General features: G+C 38.9%; 1 protein-coding gene across 1 annotated transcript in view; it reads right to left on the bottom strand.

Moving 5' to 3' along the window:
- dnah2 (dynein, axonemal, heavy chain 2) overlaps positions 1-22,707 on the bottom strand; it is a 189,757-nt gene that overhangs the window by 10,336 nt on the left and 156,714 nt on the right. The window contains exons 59-84 of the mRNA XM_067400458.1: positions 21,888-22,020; positions 20,284-20,423; positions 19,909-20,119; positions 18,100-18,216; positions 17,827-17,968; positions 17,327-17,496; positions 15,239-15,355; positions 14,960-15,124; positions 14,736-14,861; positions 14,157-14,305; positions 13,774-13,840; positions 12,550-12,700; positions 11,961-12,109; positions 10,470-10,603; positions 10,190-10,334; positions 9,752-9,951; positions 8,476-8,602; positions 8,090-8,276; positions 5,846-5,994; positions 4,782-4,965; positions 3,954-4,144; positions 3,666-3,857; positions 2,821-3,005; positions 1,110-1,344; positions 866-1,017; positions 526-640 (exon numbers count right to left, since the gene is read on the bottom strand). Coding sequence (XP_067256559.1) covers positions 526-640; positions 866-1,017; positions 1,110-1,344; positions 2,821-3,005; positions 3,666-3,857; positions 3,954-4,144; positions 4,782-4,965; positions 5,846-5,994; positions 8,090-8,276; positions 8,476-8,602; positions 9,752-9,951; positions 10,190-10,334; positions 10,470-10,603; positions 11,961-12,109; positions 12,550-12,700; positions 13,774-13,840; positions 14,157-14,305; positions 14,736-14,861; positions 14,960-15,124; positions 15,239-15,355; positions 17,327-17,496; positions 17,827-17,968; positions 18,100-18,216; positions 19,909-20,119; positions 20,284-20,423; positions 21,888-22,020 — 4,033 coding nt within the window. The remainder of the gene's footprint in view (positions 1-525; positions 641-865; positions 1,018-1,109; positions 1,345-2,820; positions 3,006-3,665; positions 3,858-3,953; positions 4,145-4,781; positions 4,966-5,845; positions 5,995-8,089; positions 8,277-8,475; positions 8,603-9,751; positions 9,952-10,189; positions 10,335-10,469; positions 10,604-11,960; positions 12,110-12,549; positions 12,701-13,773; positions 13,841-14,156; positions 14,306-14,735; positions 14,862-14,959; positions 15,125-15,238; positions 15,356-17,326; positions 17,497-17,826; positions 17,969-18,099; positions 18,217-19,908; positions 20,120-20,283; positions 20,424-21,887; positions 22,021-22,707) is intronic.

Here is a 22,707-nt window from a genome sequence, read left to right as displayed (position 1 = left end):
AGCACAACTGTTAACATTAATAATAATAAGAAATGTTTCTTGAGCATTAAATCAGCATATTAGAATGATTTGTGAGGGATCATGTGAGACTGAAGGAAGGAAAAAAGGAAGGAAGGAAGGAAGGAAGGAAGGAAGGAAGGAAGGAAGGAAGGAAGGAAGGAAGGAAGGAAGGAAGGAAGGAAGGAAGGAAGGAAGGAAGGAAGGAAGGAAGGAAGGAAGGAAGGAAGGAAGGAAGGAAGGAAGGAGTGTTCATTTTGTTAATGAAATCAATGACGGAAAATGTTCATCAATGACCTTTTTTTCCATGACTAAAACAAGATGATTAAACGATAACTGGGACTATATCAACACGGAATATCATTGAGAAAAAAAAAAAAGACTAAAATGTAGTGAGAAAAAATATCTCTCTTCTAAAAAATCCAAAAAATCTCTCTTCTACAGAAGGCAGCCAGACAGACAGACAGATAGATTGACAGACAGCAGATAAACTTCTGTTACGATGCTCTCTATAGTGTTGTCCTTTACCTTTTCCCAGAGAGAAGGCACACGGGCATCGTGGATGCAGTGAAATATCTCCTCTAGACTGCTGGACATCACAACCAGACCTTTAATGCCTTTCTCCAGCTCCAACAGAGACAATCTACACACACCAAAATTCCAAGGTTAGCATGTCAGTATTGATATCTGACATCACATGTGACTTACGCTCTTACACACACACACACACACACGCACACACACACACACACACACACACACACACACACACACACACACACACACACACACACACACACACACACACACACACACACACACACACACACACACACACACACACACACACACACACACACACACCTACCTGATGGTGTGCAGCAGAGTGTTGTATCTCTGAATCTCCTGCAGCAGTACTACATTCAGAGGTGAAAGGTCATCCTTCAACAACTTTCTAGTACCCTCATAGTCTATCTCAGCGGGAATCTTTTGCAGAACATCAGCAGAAAGTTCTAATACCTAAAAACACATTCAATTCAGAGTGTCACAAACACTGAAAGACCTTTCAAAAATGCAATAATAATAACAGTATACACAGTTTGTATACACACCTTGTCTTCCCTGCTGGCTCCAATGGTGGTGGCGTGGGTGCTGGTGACCTGCGGCTGCAGAGACAGCAGTGTGTGGAAGAGGGTTCGCGCCTCAGTGATCTGGCTGGCGATGTCAGCATTGGGGTGTTGCCCGAATAGTTCTGGATGCTCCAGTGCTGGCAACTGACCAATGAAGTCCACATATGAGGCCTGAGGTCCATCACGAGGAACATAGTAAGGGACCAAGGAGGAGACCCTACACACACAACAAACAAACAGCTTTTAAAGACTAAAACACTTCTACAGGCCTATAGGCACAAATCTTGAATATCTGGCACAGAAAATGTGCACAACACTATTTTACTCTCACATCACTTCTTAATGCTGTAGGCAAATATATATTTTTATTTATTTATTATTTCTTTTTGCTATTTTATTAGGTGAGGTGGAATTTTTACATTGGTTGGATGCTGACCAATTTACTTTGACAATTCACATTGAAAATTTTGCTATTGGACACAACATGAATAGTTCAGATGTGAAGAAATTTGTCAGTGTTTTTGTCAACTAAAAGTAAAACTATATTTATATATATATATATATATATATATATATATATATATATATATATATACATACCTACCTGAATATGTTATACTTGTCTGTCATTAGATTGCACTGCAATGAATAGTTGGTGAATATGTTTCAACTTTGTGTCATTTAGCAAAAGATTTGGTGTGAATGGTTTTACGCGATAATGGTTTAATTGGCTCATAAAAATGATGTACGGTAATTTCATCACATTCCCAAAATAAGACAATTCTTTAGTTTTTATCTAGAGTTCATATGAAATAACAGAGTTGCTAAATTGTTCGTCACTAAAACTTCACAGATACTGTAATTACTGGCAATTTCTATTTCACCCAACAAGTTCCTTTCCAATACTGCCTAAAACTTTAGAGCTGCCTCTGCTGTGCACTCAAGTCACCATGGAGGTACTGATTGAAGGTAATTATAGGATGTGGTTGCTATAGTAACAGATGTTCCATCAGTTTATGCGGTGTTGCTGGGTCCTGAAAGACCAGCAGACTCAGAGGAACTAGAACACATTTAACGGCTGACGCTAGATTAAACTTTCGGCCCCATGGGGGAGCTGTTGGTCTTTATTAGATCAGATCTGTGGCGGCAGATTTACTGGCTGAAGAGGACACACGGGAATCCTCACAGCAGGGCAAAGAGGGGTGTCAGGGATCAAAGGGTGCGTGTGTGTGATGGCTTGACATATATTCAATGCAAAGTTTGTGTGTGATCGAGTAATGAGAAGATCTGTCCGTGAGAGTGTGTGTGATTTTCTTGTGCTTTTGCAACCAGGCAAACAGTCTTGCCATATGGGGACGCTATATCTCTTTATAACATTCAAAAACTGTGACTTAGAGTGATGATCATACAAACGCTAAAGTTATTATACAGTGTTTGGACCGAATTGAGAGTACATTAGAAATTCTGTGTGTGTGGGTTGGTGTTCGACTGTAGTTTGGGGACCCCAGCAGTGAGTTAAATCTGGTAAAACTTTGGAGATTTTATTCATAAATAAAATGAATCATGTTTTTACTTTAAAAATGCAAAAGGTTTTCTTTTAGATGTAGTGTTAGGCTTTGATTTAGATAAAAGCATTTGTAAAACAACAGATGTCCTTATTTAGTTTGATAAAAGAGCATGTAAGTGAACTCACTTAAAGAAGGGTGTATCAATAACAGCAGGACAGAAATATTGGTTGATGTAGGTGGTAAGCAGACGCCGGTCCCAGTCGTCGGTCACATGTCCTCCATAGTTGATGCCAGCGATGAGGAACTTGAGAGCGTCCCAGGGGATTTCCTCATACTCATCCAGATAAAGACTCAGAAGATTCTCACTCACCTGAAAGACAAAGAGAGAGGAGTAATTACTGTAAACATAACCGTGCGGCTGTCAGAAATGCAGATGCGGTCGGTGGATATGTCAATGAATGAATCATATTTATGGTAACATGTTTTGTTTTGTTTTTTGAAGAATTTGAAAGCCACAGGCAATATATATTAAATATGCACCTTATCTTGAGCTTAAAATGTTGTGAAATTTAGACTAAAACAAGACCAGGACGCAGAGGTGAATACACAGTGTTATTGAGGATATGAGCGTGGATGAGAGGCATGATTTCAACTATAATAACTTTGACAAGCTGGCAAAATCAAAATAATTTTGCAGCCTAAAATAGTCATATATATACTTTAATATACATAAGATAAAAGACATCAGGGGTGATCTATACATTGTGATCTATACACAGTGACTGATGATGATAATGTTTGTCTTTGCAAAAAATGTTTATTTACTTGTTTATGGCCTGTGAATTAAGATTTTTTTGAAAAATTTATTCTCAAAGGACATTGTGTGTGGGCCTCCTTGCCTTTTACTTCTATTGTACAGTAAAAAAAAAAATGAGGATTTAATAAAAATTATTATTTACATAGGTCAAACTAGGTAGGAAAATACAGAAATCCTTATAAATAGGACAATTACATCCTTGTCTTTCTCTACCTCAAAGTCAGAGTCGTTGAAGCTGTAGACGATGTTCCAGCCGAGCTGTAGGAACTTCCTCCTCTCCAGTATGATGCTGTGGAAGAAGCAGAGAGTGAAGAGCAGCCTGCGGTACAGCAGCGGCCGCGAGCAGCGTGAGAACTGAGACTCAGACACCCGCTGATAGAGACGCTTCATATTCCACTTCACCCCCTACAGAGACACACGATCACACACACACAAAGACCACTTTAATTACAGCACACATCATTTCAAACATCTGTGCGAAGTACACGTATATGTGTCTACCTTGGGAGGCTCAGTAGTGATTTTGATGCCCGTCTGCAGGATGGCGATGGGGAATTCTGGGTGAGGGGAGGAGCTCAGCCACAATCGGAAATCTGGATGAGATTCTTGGACTTGTAACTCGTCTACTAACTTATCCAGCTCACACATCCAAGAGAGAGACAGGTGACAATTAGCCAGGAACACCCAGTGACCTACCAGAGAGAAAGAGTTTGAATATTTGAATTAATAAAAGTAAATTATATTTCTAATTTTCTGAAGAAAATTTGAGTGGTGCTTGTCAGTGTTGTGTGTGATTACCAAGGTGATTGCTAAGTTGATTTTAGCATTGCTAAGCGGTCGCTAGGTTGCTGTTTATTGGTCAAAGTCAAAAGAGATCTTCCCAAGTCTCTATGATAATTATTCACTCGATGATGGTCCCTAAATGTTGATCACCCCTAGGATCCATGAACCATACCAAAGTTGCATAAAAAGGGTGGTCAAGGGTCATGTGAACTCCAGTACAGTTTGCTGCTGATATGAACACAATTGTACTAAATGGCGTATGATTCGATAAAACTGTGAGTTTGTGTGTTTAGAAAAATGGACTCCCTTCAGCAAACATGGACTCCCACGTTCTTTAGATTCAACATTTGCAGTACATTCACAGTTGAAAACAATTGTGCTGTTGTGCATTTTTGTGGAAACTGTGATACATTTTGATCTACTCATCTAAATAAAGAATTTTAAGGATGAACTGTTTAGAGATGGCAGAAGAAGCTACAAACAGGGAGATAGATAAAAACAATGGTAAAAACAGAGGCAGAGAGGTAGAGAGAGAAATCACTTCACCATTTTCAACTCCCTCTTTGATCATCCGTGTTGCGATGGGTGCCTGGCCTTGACCCAGCGAGAGGGCAAAGAAGCGCTGACCCATGCCTGACGTCTCTGCCAGCTGAACCAGTGCTGCCGTTGGGTCCACACCAGGGGACAGCACAAAGATCAGAGGAGTCCTCGTGGTGCTGTCCGCTACAACCTGACACACACACACACATATAGAGTAAATGGGTTTTCCCATGACTGCAGATAGGTTTGACTGTTTCTATTTTCTAAGCAAATACAAAAGTCAAAATGCATACTAAAAAAATGAGGGAAAAATAGAAAAGGGGAAAAAATCTATTGCATTTAGGTGACCCTGAGACATATCTGATTTATTTTATACAGTCTCTCTCTTGTCTAGAGGGAGACTTAGGACAGCATACATAAATAAATAAATATCATTAAAAAATAAAATAAAATAAAATAAAATAAAATAAAATAAAATAAAATAAAATAAAATAAAATAAAATAAAATAAAATAAAATAAAATAAAATAAAATAAAATAAAATAAAATAAAAATCCTGGTCTTGGTTGCTACAGTGTGTTCCAGAGATCCATAGAGTTAAGTTATAAAGCAGGATCACATTCAATTTTCTGAGTTCAAAAGCTGAAAATGTCAGCTTATTATAGAATGGTGTCATGGACAATCTGAGTACATTTCAGCATAATGTAACACAAAACCTTCCTTTTTTCAAATCTCATCCAGGAGCCACAATGAAAAGAAAACTTTTTTTTTTTTGCTTACTGATTCACTAAGCTCTTTGTGTGTGTGTGTGTGTGTGTGTGTGTGGTTCAGGTAAACACTACAAAGATGGCAATATCCAAAATCTTTGTCCTTGTGGGAACATTGTTTGGTCCCCATGAGGAAAACAGCTTATGAAACATACAAAGTGATGTTTTTTTAAAAATGCAAAAATGCAGAAAGTTTTCTGTGATGGGTAGATTTAGGGTTATGGGATAAAGTATACAGTTAAAAGTCCCCATAAACATGGAAACCCAACATGTGTGTGTGTGTGTGTTTGTGTGTCTCACGCACAGCCTTCATATCAAGGATGGGCGGCTCTACAAACTGAGAGCCCAGGTTGTTGATGACAAAAGCCGTGACGCAAAGAGAGACGCGATCCTGTCGGAGAGATCGTACAATCAGCATCCTCTGTAGCTCACTGCAGCTATTTTCCCATTCTCCTGTGCAGAGAGAGAAAGAGAGGAAAAACAAAGCAAGGAGGCAGATTGTGGCATTCAAAGTCAGGAAGGGAGAGAGGGAAGAGAAATGAAAAGGGAAATTAAGAAACAAGCTGATAATGTGTTTCACATCACTAACTTTAAAAGGGGATTTTCATTGACTTCTATTGTTTTCATACTGCACTAATGATATTTTCTATCCCCTTACTAGGAGCCGCAAGCAGAGAATGATTTTTAAAGTACCAGAACTGAATGATGTTTGCTTCTGTTAATAGTTCCCGCACATGCATTCTTCCGCTGATATGTACAAAACATTTTAAAACTACACTACTCTGACACTGGCTCTGATTTCCAAACAAATGTCTTTATTGTGAATCAAAACCATACACAAAGACCAGCGTAAAACAACCTGATTCCCAAAACAAACGATTCTTACGAGTCAATTCTTTATAGTGATTCAAAACCACACATTATGATAAGTCTAATCAATCACAATTCCTAAAGATATGAGTCTTGTGAGCCAATTCTTATTAGTGAATCAAAACCACACATACCGACCAGTGTAATTCAACACCAATTAACTATAAAATTAGTCAGTTCTTTACAGTGAATCAAAATCATATATAACAATAGTGTAATCCAACCTGATTCCCAAAAAATGCTTCTTATGACTAATTCTTTTAAATGAATCAAAACTATACACAACAACCAGTGAAATACAACTTGATTCTCAAACAAATGATTCTTATGACTGATTGTTCAATGAATCAAAACCACACACCACGAGCAGTGTAATTCAACCTGATTCTCAAACTGATGGCTCCTGTGAGCAGAATCTTTTTAGTGAATCAAACATGATTCACTAAGGCTCATGACACTGTTTGTTCATATGAAAAGAAAGTAGTATGCACACATCCCAAAACAAATTAGAGTAGGTGCTCGATCATCAGAAACACTTGAATGTCAAAAAACAAAAATCGGCACACTGCCACTGCTGCTCTCAAAATTTATTAAAAAGACAACGTTTCGACCACAAAGGTCTTCGTCAGGTCAGACAAACAGTAAATAAAATCGTATTTACTGTTTGTCTGACCGGACGAAGACCTTTGTGGTCGAAACGTTGTATTTTAATAAATTTTGAGAGCAGCAGTGGCAGTGTGCCGATTTTTGTTTTTTGACATTCAACTGTTTGTTCGTATCACATCCAGTTTAAATTTCACATTATGAGTTCTATCACTACTAACACACCTTCTGTAGGAACTGCATTTCATTTATTCATTTTCGAAATTCTCATAATTTGGCAATGGAATTAAATGTATTTCCCAAATAAAAACCTTTGTTTTATAGCACTTTATACAATACAGGTTGTTTCAAAGCAGTCTTACAATTCAAAGACACTAACAGAATTTAAATCTGCTGTTAAGCGGCTCTAAAAAGACAATCGTGTCATTGTTCAGCTGGAGTCGGTTCAGTGATGATTCAGTTCAGTTCAGTAACTGAATAAAGTTAATCAGTTATGAAATAAGTTAAATTCAGCTATAAAGTAGCTCTGGAGAAAAACGGGAATGTCATCATCCAGCTCAGTTTAGTTGTCATCCTATAGTGTATTTCTTCCTCAAAAGCACTAAAGGAATCATTATTAAAACAATTAAGGAACCAGAATTGTTTATAGAAAGAATTAGAATTGTTAAATTCCTTAAGATCTCTATCCCGACCCGTAAACCTAACCTTATCCTAAAATGAGGTCACTATAATGTACACCAAACTTGACACACACACAGACACACACACAGAGGTTTGTTTTTGTGAATTGTGGGGACATTCCATAGGCGTAATGGTTTTTATACTGTACAAACCGTATTTTCTATCACCCCACACCAACCCTACACCTAAACCTACCCATCACAGGAAACTTACTTTTTACTTTCTCACAAAAACTCATTCTGTATGATTTATAAGTCTTTTAAAAAATGGGGACATGGGGTAATGTCCTCATAAGTCACCCTCTCTTTGTAATACCTATGTCATACCCATGTCATTATACAAATTTGAGTCCTGATATGTCACAAAAACGCACACACACACACATATACATTACCAGGAAGCTGTGCTTTCTCTGGTTCTGGATTGGTGTACCAGAGGTGCCAGTCTCGAGGGTACTGCTCAAACGAGGCCATGAGTCCATGGAAATTAGTCAGTTTATCCAGTTCAGTTATGTTGTCCCAGTTAGAGTCCGACAGCCAGCTAGAGCAGGGGTTATCCATCTGTTTCTTCTTATCCAGAACCTAACACACATATACACATACCACACAAAATGCTTTATGTAACATGAGGAATTTTTTCATTTTTAAACAAGTCAAGACAATCCTTTCTTATAATCCACTTCAGGACCAGAACGCGCCGCACCCCCCCCCCCCCCCCCCCCCAGAACGCGCACCCCCCCCCCACACACACACACACACTGCCCCCCCTTGCAGTCCTCACCAGTCCCCCCCGGAGGAAGAAGCTATATTCATCCTTGTTGAGTTTCCCAGATGCCTCCAGGATCTTGGCGCACATGTGGAAACTGAACAGGAGCTTGTGACACTCAAACAGTCCTCGACAGGTGTATCTGCAAACAGATCAAACACTTTGACATCACTCTGAAAGTCAGCTTAATATGATTAAAACACATCACATCTATGACACACACGTAAGATGACAAACAGGCGCTACACTCTGATTTTATATGTGACTGTATACTGTATGTGTGTGCATAAAGCTCCCAGTAGTTATAATTGAGTTAAAAATAATAAAGATAACCCATGACAAAAATACTTGAGTAGTTGTTTTAAAGTAACTGTTATTGCATGCAAAGTAATGACAAGTATGAGTGAATGGTAAAAACGATGGCACAAGCTGATCACAGCCTAGTTGAATGATGGGTGTAGGGTGCCAGAGGGGGGATCAGACTCCATTGTTTAATGACAAAAAAAAGTGTAAAATTCATACACTACATGGATGAGTACATAGTGCACAAGTACATAGTGTATAAGTGCATAGTGTATAGTGTGTCATTTGGGACGCAACTTTAGTCTTGAAGCTAATTTCATAGCTAGCATTTATTCATATATATTTATGTATTTCCAATAGTTTTTTGCCTAAAAAAATTGTGTACTTGTTTACATGAGTCACATAAAACAAAATCAAAGGAAAATACTTGTCGATATTTAATTGTGTGTATTTAGGATACATAAATGTGACAATTGTGTATATTATATATATCATTCAAAAGTCAGTAAGATTTTTTTTTAAATAAATTAATGCTTTTATTTAACTGATTAAGGGAGACAGTATAGACTTCTACATTGCTACAAATGTAAACTTACATTGCAAACAAATGCGGTTCTTTTAAGCTTTTTATTCATAGAAGAATCCTGAAGCAAAGTATTATAGTTTCCTCAAAAATATTAAGCAGCATAACTGTTTTCAACACTGATAATAATAAGATATGTTTCTTGAGCAGCAAATTTCTGAGGAATCATGTGACACTGAACAGTGGAGTAAAAATACTGAAAATACAGCTTTGCCATCAAATGAATTAGTTAGATTTTAAAATATAGTTTTTACTGTATCAGTACATGCTGAAGGCATCTGTAAGATTTAATAAAAATTAAGTGTTCCAAAAAACCCTGCTCAAATCCACTATCAAAGTATTTCTCCTTTCCACCTCTGTAATGATATGCATGTGTGTGAGTGTGTGTGAGTTGGTGTTTCAGACCTGTAGACGGCATAAGTGTGGTGTCTGTTGAGGTTGTTTATCCTCTCCTCCAGTTTGTGGCTGCGGGGGCTGCTCTCTATACTCAGGGTGAACAGGTTGATGTAGGCGTCCAGTGAGAACTGATACATGGGATCTATACAGCCCAGATCATTCAGTACAAAGAACAGAATGGACGCCCTCTGGGCGCAGGGGCGGTAGGCCTGAACACACAAACACACACAGATGGGTGTCTATAGCTTTATCTGCATCTCCTGCTATCAACATCCTCATCTCAGCAGTCTTTTTATCTGTCTGCCTTATTCAGAGCTGCAATCTTTAATCCAATCTGGCAACCCTTTCAGCACCCTCCCTCACACCATCTTTCTCTCCTTGACCTCTCCCTCATCCCTCATCCCTCATCCCTCTCTCTCTCTCTCTCTCTCTCTCTCGCTCTCTCACCTCTCTGGCAGTATCGATTTGGCTCTCGGTCAGTTCGCTGATCTCTAGTTGTTCTGCAACCTCTGTGGCCGTGACTTTGGAGGTCTGAAGGGTGTTCACCAGCTGAACGTCATCCAGCAGGGAGCCGGTCGCCTCGTTCAGCAACCTGTACAAATACACAGGAAACAGATGAGTGCAAAATGTGAGATTTGCTAGAATAAATGCACTGATTATTGAAGTGGCACTCATATAAAGGTGTTAATGCAGTGCTGTGACACGTGTAAGAGTGTGTGCTGCCCACCGCAGGATCTCGTCCTCCAGCTCCTGCAGTTTCCTCTTGCCAGAGGCGATGTTGATCACCAGAGAGTCCTTCTGTTCCTCCAGCTCAGGACGCTCCTTTCTCACCACGATCCCCAGCAGCTGGGCCTCCAGACCCTGACGCACACCGGTGTTAATTTTAACAGCAAATTATGATTTACTTTTAGTCAATAGTCTTTTGACTAAAATGGCATAATGCCATCACCTGTTAATATGAATGATATTAAAATTTGAACATACAATACAGACACAGATTTAACTGCTGTGACATATTATATTATCTTAAAATTAAATAAAACCACTTCTCCTAGAACATGATCCTTCAATGAATGATATAGCCTATCCATTCTTTAAAACAACTTGCATACAACATTATTCTATCAAGCAGACGTATTTATTTGTATAAATTAAATATAATTAATCATTATTAAAGGTGCTCTATGTAAGTTTTTAACTGTACTAAAGCATAAAAACATAAAAATATAATTTCTCTGAAAACCATTGCTACAGCCAGTCACTTTACTTCAAAATTTGCATTCCGCGTCGGAATTTCTGTTTTGGTCTGTGCAAGATTGCACGTTGCCAATTTACCCAATAGTATTTCGCCACCCTGGGTTGCCCGTTTGGCGGAAAACACATGCAGCGAATTGCAGCCATGGAAGCCAGTGAACAAACTGGGTCATAGATCGCAGATTCGTGTGAGCATCGAGTCTGAGGAGGAGGGGGCGGGGTAAACAATATTTTGAATTTGGACTGCAGTATCCATTTCAACCACTAGCTGTCATTCTTACATAAAGCACCTTTAAAGCTATTAAAGAGCAGTAAGTGATTTTCTTTGTCTTTTGTTGTTTGATTAATATTAAGGGCACAGACGGCAGCAGGTTTATTAGGCTGCTGTCACTTTAAGGCTGAATGCTGGGGTCCAATACAGTGGTGCACATCCGATATTCTCACAACTGTTTACGTTTTTTAAGACATAAGACGTCATTTTGACATAATGTTGTGTGCATTTGTCCGTTCAGGTGTTCTCTTTCGTGTTGTCACACTTTTTCAGATCTATCCATACTGTATGTCTGCTCTTCTTTTTCAGCCAGATGTTTACATTTTTTAATGTTTTACAAGACATGCAGCAAGTGTATGCCAACTTATGTCAACTTATGTCGCTTAAGCACGTTACAATTTAAATGTGCTCATCTACCACGCAGGACATCGGTTCTGACTGGATCCCTTCCCAACTCGTCCCTCCCTAACGTTTTCGTTTCGTTTTTATTCACTGACAAAAATGTCAACAGAATTTCATCATAGTTTTTGTCATTCAAAGCTATTTTTTATTTAGTTATCGGCTCGTTTTTGTCTGTGAAAAAATGTTGTTGATGAAAATAATAATGAAATTAACACTGATGCACACAGAGTTATACTTCATCCTCAAAGACCTCTGTCATTTGAAAAAGTTTGAAAACATTAACACACTGACCTGTTCTTTAACAGCAAAGTTGACGATGGTGGTTTTGGAAGAGATCTCAGGGGTGTAATGTGGATTGGACAGTTTGGTGGTCATGTAGAAACGGAATTCAGGACTGTATTCCACCTCTTTATCTCCCAGTTTTAACAAGAAACGCCCACCTGCAGAACACACACAAGAGATGTGTACTATTTCCTTGTTGGATTTGAACCTACAAACTTGCCAGGGTGGATATTTAATCACTGTGCCAAATTGTACTTGCCCTGATGATAATTTTACAGGCCTTAAGATATTTGTTTCTGTTTGCTATTTTTAGCAATATATTTTAAAATTTTATTTTGTTTTACATACTCATTTCATTATAATTTACAACAAATGTATATATTTTTCAGTTAAATAACCTTTAAATATTTAATTTAGAATTATACCTGTAATTTACACCACTATAACATTAAAAAAATGCATTCAGGGCTCTATAAACATATTCATAAACACACAACATGAAACCATGACATCATGCACCTTCTTTCATCCTTATTATCCAGCACTTTTATCAGTCAATGAGTTGAAATTAAGGTGTGTGTGTGTTGGGGGGACTGACCAACTCGTGTGAGAGACTTGTTGAGGATGGGGGCCAGTGAAGGATCTAGTTCCTCTTGGACATTCTGCAAGAGAACCGGTGAACCAAACTGCACCGCATTCTCCAGGATCCGCAAAAAATCTGGCATCTGCAGGTCTATTACCTTCAACCCCTGACAAAGAGAAAGACAACATGAGGACTAGAAGAGAACATGAAGGACACACAGAGGACGAGGTAATGACATGAACTGAGGAGAAAAAAGTAAAGGTAGCAGAGAGGATAAATATGATTCAAAAGTGATAAATGGACATCGAAGAAAGAAAATTGGACGTGAAAGCGACAGAAGAGCTGGAGGAGGCAGGAAAGCTGCAGCTCTGTCATTTTGTTATTGTTCGTAAATGTCAGCGTTTAACTGTAGCGTGTGAATGGCACTCGCCGCTCCAGACACTCACCACTACAGATGAGAAAAGACCTGCGAAGAGGAGGAAAAGGTCACCGACAAAGAGACAGAGGAAGAACAGAGACTGAAGCTGAACAGCAAATTATCCTGAGAGATGAGAGGCTGAACGAAAATGCACGTCTTCCTATATCTTCTTCTGAACACACCTGACAGTCTATCTATCCATCCATCCATCCACCCTCCCACCCTAACCCATCCATCCATCCATCCATCCATCCATCCATCCATCCATCCATCCATCCATCCATCCATCCATCCATCCATCTTCCTACCAAACCAACCCATCCATGTACAGCAAACAAAACCATCTCTGTCCCGGCACAGAGACACAGAGTGTAATGAGCGTCTGGGTTCAGAGGGAATGATAAATGGAAGGTGTATTCTGTTGAAGGAGAGCAGGTGAGGAGATGCAGGGTCCCAGGAGAGGCAGTCTCCAACTCGCAGGAGGACTGAGTTTGGAGTTCTTGTATTCTAATTAGGGCTCTGAAAATGGCTTGTCTGAGGGTTAGACGGTGAGTCATGTGATGAGGCATAGTAACTCTGAGAAGGAAATGTTGGCGCTGAATGTGGGTTATGCTTCTCTCCATGGAGAAGTAGATCTAATGCTGTCTAATAATCGTGGCAGTCTGGTTTCCATTATTTCTGTCCTGCTCTGATATCTGTATTTGTTACCAAGAAATTTACTGCAAAATAATATAGTCTGTGTTCAGTACAAGGACTCTATGAACTCCTATATATAGGAATGTGTGAGTGTGTGTGTGTGTGTGTGTGAGAGAAATATTCACTCGTTTGGACTCCATGTTCTTAATCCACTTTAGCGCTTGTCCTTGAGGGTCCACCATTAGTGGCCATCTGTGGGGAAGGACAGAGAGAGAGAAAGAAATATTAGCGCTCACTATAAATGCATGTCACATTATCCATAAATAGGCTATTTCATAACAATCCATAATCTCAAAATGCCATTAATCTGTTTGGTGTGTGTGTATATGTGTGCGTGTAAGTGTGAGGGAGGAAATTAGCATGAGCTATAAATGAACAATCACAGAAAACTGAGCTTACTATCATCTTTAGCTAATTATCCTCCAATCACTATTCATTACCGCCCATTATTCATGAGATATCATCATTATTCTAATTAGCGTTAAGGGATTGGCTCTCTGGGCCTGACCGGTTGCCACGGGTGACGATGACTCCGTTCTCAGTGGAGAAGGCATCAGACGGGAGGCCTTGGATATTCCATTCGCGCACTGCCGTGGGTTTAGACAGAAACACCGCAAAACTGAACCCCGGAGAACACGGCACCTCCAATTCTCTCACCTAGAGATGAAAAGGGTAGCAAAGGATTCAGGCAAGGACATTTGAATGAGAGGAAAGAGAAATTGTTAGAGCTGTCACATGCATAATGTCATAATATTATCTGTAAAGTGTGCAATACTATGCAATACTGAACTAGTATCCACTGCAAAATGACAGTAGCGCTCTAGGTGCATGTGATGTTGCTTGACACATGTATCAATAAAAGCTATTAGCACCAGACAGACAGACAGACAGACAGACAGACAGACAGACAGACAGACAGACAGACAGACAGACAGACAGACAGACAGACAGACAGACAGACAGACAGACAGACAGACAGACAGACAGACAGACAGACAGATAGATAGATAGATAGATAGATAGATAGATAGATAGATAGATAGATAGATAGATAGATAGATAGATAGATAGATAGATAGATAGATACCTGTTTCATCCAGATATCTGTGACCAGCTCATCTCTGTAATTGGACAGGAAAGGGCCCATGTAGGACAGAAAGGCAGCAGCCAGCATGCAGTCTCCCACCAGACAGGACATGTTTTTCTCCAGACCCTGAGCAATCACACACACACAATCACATCAGAGATCTCTGGCTGAATTTTCACATCTACATATAAAACATCAGAGTGACTGTGTGTGTTTGAGCATACAACTACTGTCTCCTCCCAGCGAACTCTCTCTCCCGCAAGTCCAGTCACCAGCTTGCCAGCCCGGTCCAGTTTGAGCTCCATGTCCTCAGATTTCCTCCGTAGCTCTTCTTTCTGGGCAAGCTTTTCATCATATTGGCCCTTCAACTGATCTAGTTTCTCTCCTACCTATAGATGCACACAAACATGTTTTTAGCACTGTATCACTTGAATAGCATGAACATAGAGTCACGCCCACATGCTTGCACAAATACAGTGCAGGACAGACTGACATGAGCTGACCTCTCTGAGTTTGCCCTGGGCCTCAGCCAGAGAGGCCTGTTTCTCAGCCAGCTGACTCATTGCTCCATGCAGCCTAGCTCTCTTTGGCTCGACCACCCTGTAGATGCGGCCGTAAACCTGATATATACACATACACACAGATATGAGAATATATACTGTAAAAAGCCCATGTTTCAGTGTCATGCTCTAAAGGCCCCTTCACACCAAGAATAATAACTTTACCAATAATTAAAAAAAAATGTTTAAATGTATCCCGATCTTGAAGCAGAAGGAGTTGAATGAAAAATTATGCATAATATCAATCCGCAAATCTGATTTATGATGCAGGCTGGAATTATAAATCACACATTGTTTGTTCATTTGGCCAGAGGAAGAGTCTGGTTCCTCCCAAAGTTTTTTTCTCCATTTGTCTCCTGATTGAGTTTTTGGTTCCTTGCTACTGTCACTTTTGGCTTGCTTAGTTGGGTTTTCAAAGACACTTTATATTCTGCAATACTGCATTATCGAATTTGACTCTATTGACACTACCGGATGAGAACAAAAACACGAACTGAATTGAGCTGGATGATGTCACCACTGTCAGAGCTGCTATAGCTGAATCCATTTGTTTTATACAGTAACTGACCATTCGCAAAGACCCGCCACCTTTAGTTACTTTTGCTATGTCAGACAAGCCATGCCGCTCTCACTCCACACATCATGTTCTCACGCAGTGAAAAATAAATCGCGGAGCAAAGAGGACACTAACAACACATCGACAGACAAGACAGAGCAGGTTCCTTTTAATATGAAACACTCAAATTTCAAAGTTTCTAAGTATTAAAGAAATTTAAACAATAAATACCATTTTGTGGCTCTTTAATGTGTCGCTGTAGTGCCTCAGTTCAAGAGGCTTGTGAACGGATCATCTCTTAGTTAATTTATAGCATCAAATAAACATGAATGAACATCAGAAGGAATGTTGTTTCAACTGTGGAAAGATGTTAGTACACAACATTTTTCAAGTTCCACTGATGTTAATCTACCAACTCCCCTGACTGCTTTGTCAGACAAAATGGCGGATTCGGGGTTATGACTGGTTAGAACGCCTGTCAATCAAACTCCCGGTGAAGGGTCAGTTGAAGCATTTGGCAACATCAACACTTATTGAACTGAACTGAATCAACATTGAACTGACTTGAGCTGAAAACAACACTATTGTCTTCTGTAGAGCTGCTAATTTCATTATGGATGAACTTTACACAGTTATTGAACTGTACTGAATCAACAATTAACTACTTTTTGTTTATTGAAACACAAACTGGTGCTACTTGGACACCATCAATGATTGAAACCAGGGTGTTTTGGGTCTTAGATCGTCAGACACCCTCACCCAAGTGACCCATCAGGGGGTGATCAGTCCCCGGCTTGTGCCCAGTGGCACTTCAACTGCTTCCCTAGAATAACTATAAATAAAGATGAATTGTTCTGACACTTTCTGAGTGATTTTTATTTATTTTTTCAGCTGATGAATGAAAACATTTAAAATAACATAAAAACATTAAATCCAATAAAAATAAAACAAATACCCCCCCCCCCACCCCAAAAAAAAACAGCATTAAACAAAAATTGTGATCCTCTTTTCTTGCCTATTGTGACGTATATTTGAATGAAGCAGCTTCTCAAATGAGAAAAAATTGTAGTGCATGAGTTAATTTTTTCCATCTGGAATTGATTGAATCGTTGTCATTTGCTAATTGCTGTAATCTCATGTGACAGGTTGGTGAAGAGGAGGGATTAATGAAGAGATGTCATTGTGAAGGGAAGGAGAAAATAAAAAATTGTGAGGAAACATCAATAAAAAAGTGATGTGCCCTGATAAATCATTTATAATAAACATTGCAATATTCCATAAAAACTAAGAATTGTCATATTGTGACTTTAAAGCACTTAGAATAAATTGTTGGTGCGGATGGTATAAAGTTATCATTATAGTTTCCGTTCTTGGTGTGAATAGGCCTTTAGAATACATGTTTTTTCAGCAGTCACAAGGGCAGGAAAACACCATTCTGGTGTCGCAACTGTCGTAATTGTTAGTGTTTGTTGTACCTCCATGGCCCTGACCCACATGCAGAGGGACTTTGCAGCGAGCGAGACCCGGCCGATGATCTCGGGCTGGAAGTCAGGCTGCGTGCAGTACTGTCCAATGGTCTTCAACACGCGGTCGGAGATGTTGTCCTTATCAAAATTCACCAGTTGCTTAATGAAGTTGCCCTCTCCTAAAACAAATGGCTTAAATTTAGCCTCAGGCAAGCACATATTTCTTTTTTCTTTTCTTTCTTTCTTCTTTTTTTTTTTTTTTGCAATCTGCTCTGTAGTTATATGCTTGCTACTGCATTATGCTGACCTTTTTAAATATATCCTGGCATGCTAATGAATCACCCAACCCTTCCCTCGCCTGAGTCTTTCTCTCTCTGTTTGGCTCATGTGATTTTGGTTATACAGTAGTCTGGTATGGATTTCATGCCTGAGCCAGCGCCTGAATCCATGTGTGACATCAGTGTGATTGAGTGATTTAATAATGATCTGGATCTCTCTTTTTCTCATACCCAGTTGTCTCTTGGCCTCCGCCCAAGTTGGTTCACATCCTCTGAGGATCATAACTGCCTGCATGACGGTTTCCACAAGAGCTGGAGGTCTGCCATAAGTCTTGATCTCCGTCATATCTTTCTTATTCAGTGACTCCAGAGCCTGAAGACAGTCCAACAAGATTACCACAGTTTTTTATGTGCTGATGAAAACATTATGTATCACATATTCAGTTGCCGCTGTAGCTGTATCATGTCGTATTGAAAGTAATAGTTGAACGAATGCAAAAAGACCTTCATGGCTTCCTCTAGAGCAGGAAGTGCTTCATCTAGGTCTCTCTGAGCGTTCTCAGCCATGGCCTTACACTTGATTTCTTCTGCTTCTATTTTCTCACTGTGAGCACCCACCGCCTACACACACATTAAGAAACACACCACAGACAAACCAAGAAGGTTATAAATATCCAAAGAACAGACTCTACCTAACACATACAAAGAAAAACACTCAAACACAAACGCACACAGATACGTTATCAAACACAAACATCAGTATGCAATAAAAATAAAGAGTATTGTTAAGCAGTATGGCAATATATACCACTTGACGACAGAAATGTGTCAACCGGTAGAGAATCTGCTGTTTGATTTACACCACAACATATGCAGGAATTTTTATAATGTGCATTATATTACAAAGATAATGCTCTTATTTTTGAAAAACAGACATTACTATATGTTATGCAATGTATAAAACATTTCAAAGGTTGAATTTCCAGCAATATGTACCATTGTGAGTAATTGTGAGTCAAAATCTGGGGAAATTAAATGTAACAAATCATGTAAAAATATACCATCTTTTATTAGAAAATTAAACAACATTTTATCAAACTTTGATAATTGCCTTAATCTTTTATACAACTGAGAAAACAGTGATCAAACTACATTTTATAAAAAAATGTTTCTATTTCAAGTTTATAATTGATATTACATCAGCATTTTAGAGTCAAACTGGACAACTACAGAGACTCACTCACTTAACAGTTCATCTATTACTAAAATGATGAAAAAAGATCAGTAAAGAATAGAAAATCTTTGAAAATATTTAAATCAGGAATGTCGGAATCAGAATGCATAGTTTGTGCATAAAAAAATGGTCTGTCAAAACCAAAATATGTTGAATGGTGTTCACTAACCCGGCAAAGTTTTTCAGTTGGATTGGTTTATTCTCTTTAGCATTCAGTATGAAGTGTTTCATTCAGTTCCCTGGTCAATTCAATTCTGATTCAATTTCAGTGAGTAAAGTAGAAATTTATAGTCTTGTGCGTTATGTTTTATGCACTTTATCGTCTCTGACAGACAGCATGTTGAAGCCGCTCTGGCCGCCATTTTCTCCCTCTTAAAACATACTGTAGTTTGGGTTTTCCAGGAAAAATGTGTACTTGCTGGAGCTCTGGTTCCTGTAAATACTACCGTATATTGTGCACATTACTTTTTGAGAGACATCGATGTTGTGATACTCAGATGATGTGGTCTTGAAAACAGATGGATCATAAGGTAAGAATTATTTATTTCTTAACTGGCAAGCATTCAGAGAAGTGATTGATGCCCATGACTGTGTTATGTCAGCCAGATTACGTTTTAACGGATGTGATAACGTCCATAAGGGGTGAAATATGTTTGATTTTTGGGTAATTATAAAACAAGCTGGAGACATTTTAAGTGATTTTTGCGTAGTTCATTACATGTATACTTATTTTACGAAAAGTTTATTTTGTGGCTTGAATGAATTACATGTTATTTAGAGACTGACATGTTTGGCTTGTCAAAAATTTTACATTCAGCTGTCGCAAATTCAATTTTTTTTTTTTTTACCAGGAAAGGAGTGCTTTTGATGCACAAAGTTGTTTTTATTGTCTCTTATAACAAAAATATTTTATTTAAACCCATGAAAGTGCAGTACCTATTGTAAATAATAATGAAAAATCACTTTTTAAAATTGATGTTTTATTACTACCCCTTAGCAGATTTTAACAGATTATGAGTTTGGTCATACCATTCACCCCTAATAAAGAGCCTCAACATTAGACAGACTGACAGACACACCTTCTGCTGTTCATCTGCCTCTCTCTTCTGCTGCACAATGACAACCAGATATTCCTCACACTGTTTCTGGAACTCAGCTACTTTCTTCTTGGCCTCTTCCAACTCTATAGACATGGTCTCCACCTTACTGCGCGTATCGTCAATCTTAAACAAGCCATTCCGCAACTTAGATACCTGCTCTCCGAGCTCACTACGCTTCTCAGACAACAACCTGAGAAAAAAAAGAGTTAGTTTTCAGAATAAATACTGTTTTAGTTCAAGTAAGATATTAACAGTTAAGAGACAACAGTAAAATGGAAACAGGAACTATCATGTCTTTTAAATCTGTAAGGCAGCTAAAAAAAACAAAATGAAAAAAGTGTGTTTAATTCCTACTTCTTGTATCCAGAAACCAGCTCCAGGTAGTTGGTGGGTGTGACGTAATTGTGTCTCTTCAGTTCTACTTTCATCCTGTGAGAGAACTGGGCCACAGACTGATGCACGGTCACAAAGATACTGGCAACTTTATTCTGAATCTGTGAAGTCACCAGAGAAATGACAAGTTGTGGCAGCCTCGATTTTAAACAAACCACGCACAAGGTCACAACAGAAGTATGCTAAACCAAACTAATCCTAAAACAGACAAAAACAAAACTACGCTTGAACTCTAGGCGTCAGTATAAGTCAAAGATGACAGCCAGCACAACAAATACAATACAACTGAGTGCACTCTAAAAAATTATTGCCAGTTCTGCACTTTCAATTGATGTTTAGGGGGCAACTGTTGTAAGTACATCTGTTTTTGGTACACATTAAAATCATTTAATAGGGTAGATGTTAACTTATTTAAAGCTGCAGACCGTAAGTTTTGCCTCTTTGTCACCATCTCTGTTTGAAACCTGCAAATAACTTGCAGTTCTTTGCAGAATTATCATCTTTACGTAGGTTGTGCATCACCACGGCTCCTCAGTGTGGATGAATCTAATATATGCTGTTAGTCACCACATCGGTGTGGATACTGTATTTCGGAGTACAGATTCTACGTCTTGGAAGTATGACCAAAATAAGAATTTTCACCCGAGAATGTCAACTGAACAAGTAAAGCCTGGGACACACTTAATGACTAAATAAAACATTCTAAGACTGTGCTCAACACACAGCGATTTTTTCCTTTGACTGAAGCAGATTTAAATACTTACACACGGAATTTGAACACTGACTGTAATCAGTGACTGAACACACCTGGCTATGACTGGGTGCATCTGAGCATGATCAGTCATAAGTATTAATTTACATTCATAATCGGCCTTGTAATCAATAAGTGTGTGCGGCTTAAGTAACATGTCTGCCACTTTTGTTCTGACCAACTGAGAAAAAAAGCATTACAATAAATCGTGCTGCCAATGGTGATTAAATCTAATGATCGCTTAGCTCAGATCAAATCAAATCGTGCAAATTATTATTATTGTTATACTTTGTTCTCAAATTATTAATGTTAACAACATCAGCATTGCGAGGCTATGTGTATTTAGTGTGTATTAGCGTTAACTGTAGATTTCAATTTCTGTAGCCACTCCGCAGTCTGAAGTCTTTTGCTTTTGACTACGGGTGAATCTCCAGTTGTCACTGATGATTGTCACTTGGACCTTTCTGGATTACAATCTACCATCGAAATGACAAATTTAATTATTGCAGCTGCTGTGAGAAAAGGCTATAAATGTTCCGCTACCAGCAGCATCACATGCCGTATAGCCTAGCTGGGACTGCTTCTTTATGTAAACAGACATGACATAATGATGCAAAGATAAGGTAAGGAGATAGTTTTGAACACTGGCTAGTTATGTACTTGCTCAAAATTTGATTTTGGATCATTTTTAACCCAAAAAAGTTACAGACTGCAGCTTTAACCCTGAATATTTCTTTATGCATTTTTGTGTTCTGCAAAACACTGACAACGTTTGTAAATCCATTGTTTGACTGTTGTTTGTTGATTGTCTCACCCCTTCCTCGCTCCCCAGAGAGAGTCCATCCAAACATCTTTCTGCCACTTCCAACAGAGCGTCACGTGGCCATTCAGAGAACCAGTCTATCGTTGTGCAGTTCACCAGTGCCGGATACTGACGAATATGGTTCCTAAACAAATACAACACAGAAACAAACAGGCCTTACATACCCATAATCACTCTATTATGTAGACAGATCAAGATAGTTTGCAGTGATTTGTCACAAACACTAATATCACCCACAAGTTCAATCATGCTTATTAAAGTCAGACCAGTGCCAGACCAATCAGTGTGAGTGCTTAGATGATTCGTGCTGTCATATTTAACGAGTCAGGGCCCTACGGGTCATATTACGCACAACCGCCTCCTTCATGTGACGGCAGATGCAAATGAGTGATTAACGAGAACATTTCCCATGCATGTTTCTATAGTGCTGCAAGTGTGACAAGCATAATTACAAAGCAGGAATGTTCTTGCCAGCCGCCATCTGGGGGCCAGTGAGCAATGTACTGCGTCTACTTATCTCTGTGTCTTATTGAACCTAATATTTATCTGTATTATAGCTCTTCCTTGTTATTTTTGTTGCCATTTTTTATCATTATTGGTTGTGCACACTATACCTATGGTCTCCAGCTAACCTGCTACATTTCTGGCAATACAAACGCGCTGTTGTTCGTCATGCCATTAAAGCCCCTGAAGCTGAAATTGACTGAGACACAGCAAGCTAAAGACAGAAAAGCAAACAGAAAGAGAGAGGGAAAGCCAAATTTACTACATCGTTTATGAAGACACTTGCAAGTTTACAACAGCACACAGT

Source organism: Chanodichthys erythropterus, chromosome 11 (genome assembly GCF_024489055.1).
Source record: "Chanodichthys erythropterus isolate Z2021 chromosome 11, ASM2448905v1, whole genome shotgun sequence".
Taxonomy (NCBI): domain Eukaryota; kingdom Metazoa; phylum Chordata; class Actinopteri; order Cypriniformes; family Xenocyprididae; genus Chanodichthys; species Chanodichthys erythropterus.
The sequence above is the reverse complement of the archived record's forward strand: the minus strand, read 5'-3'. Positions and strand labels throughout refer to the sequence as shown.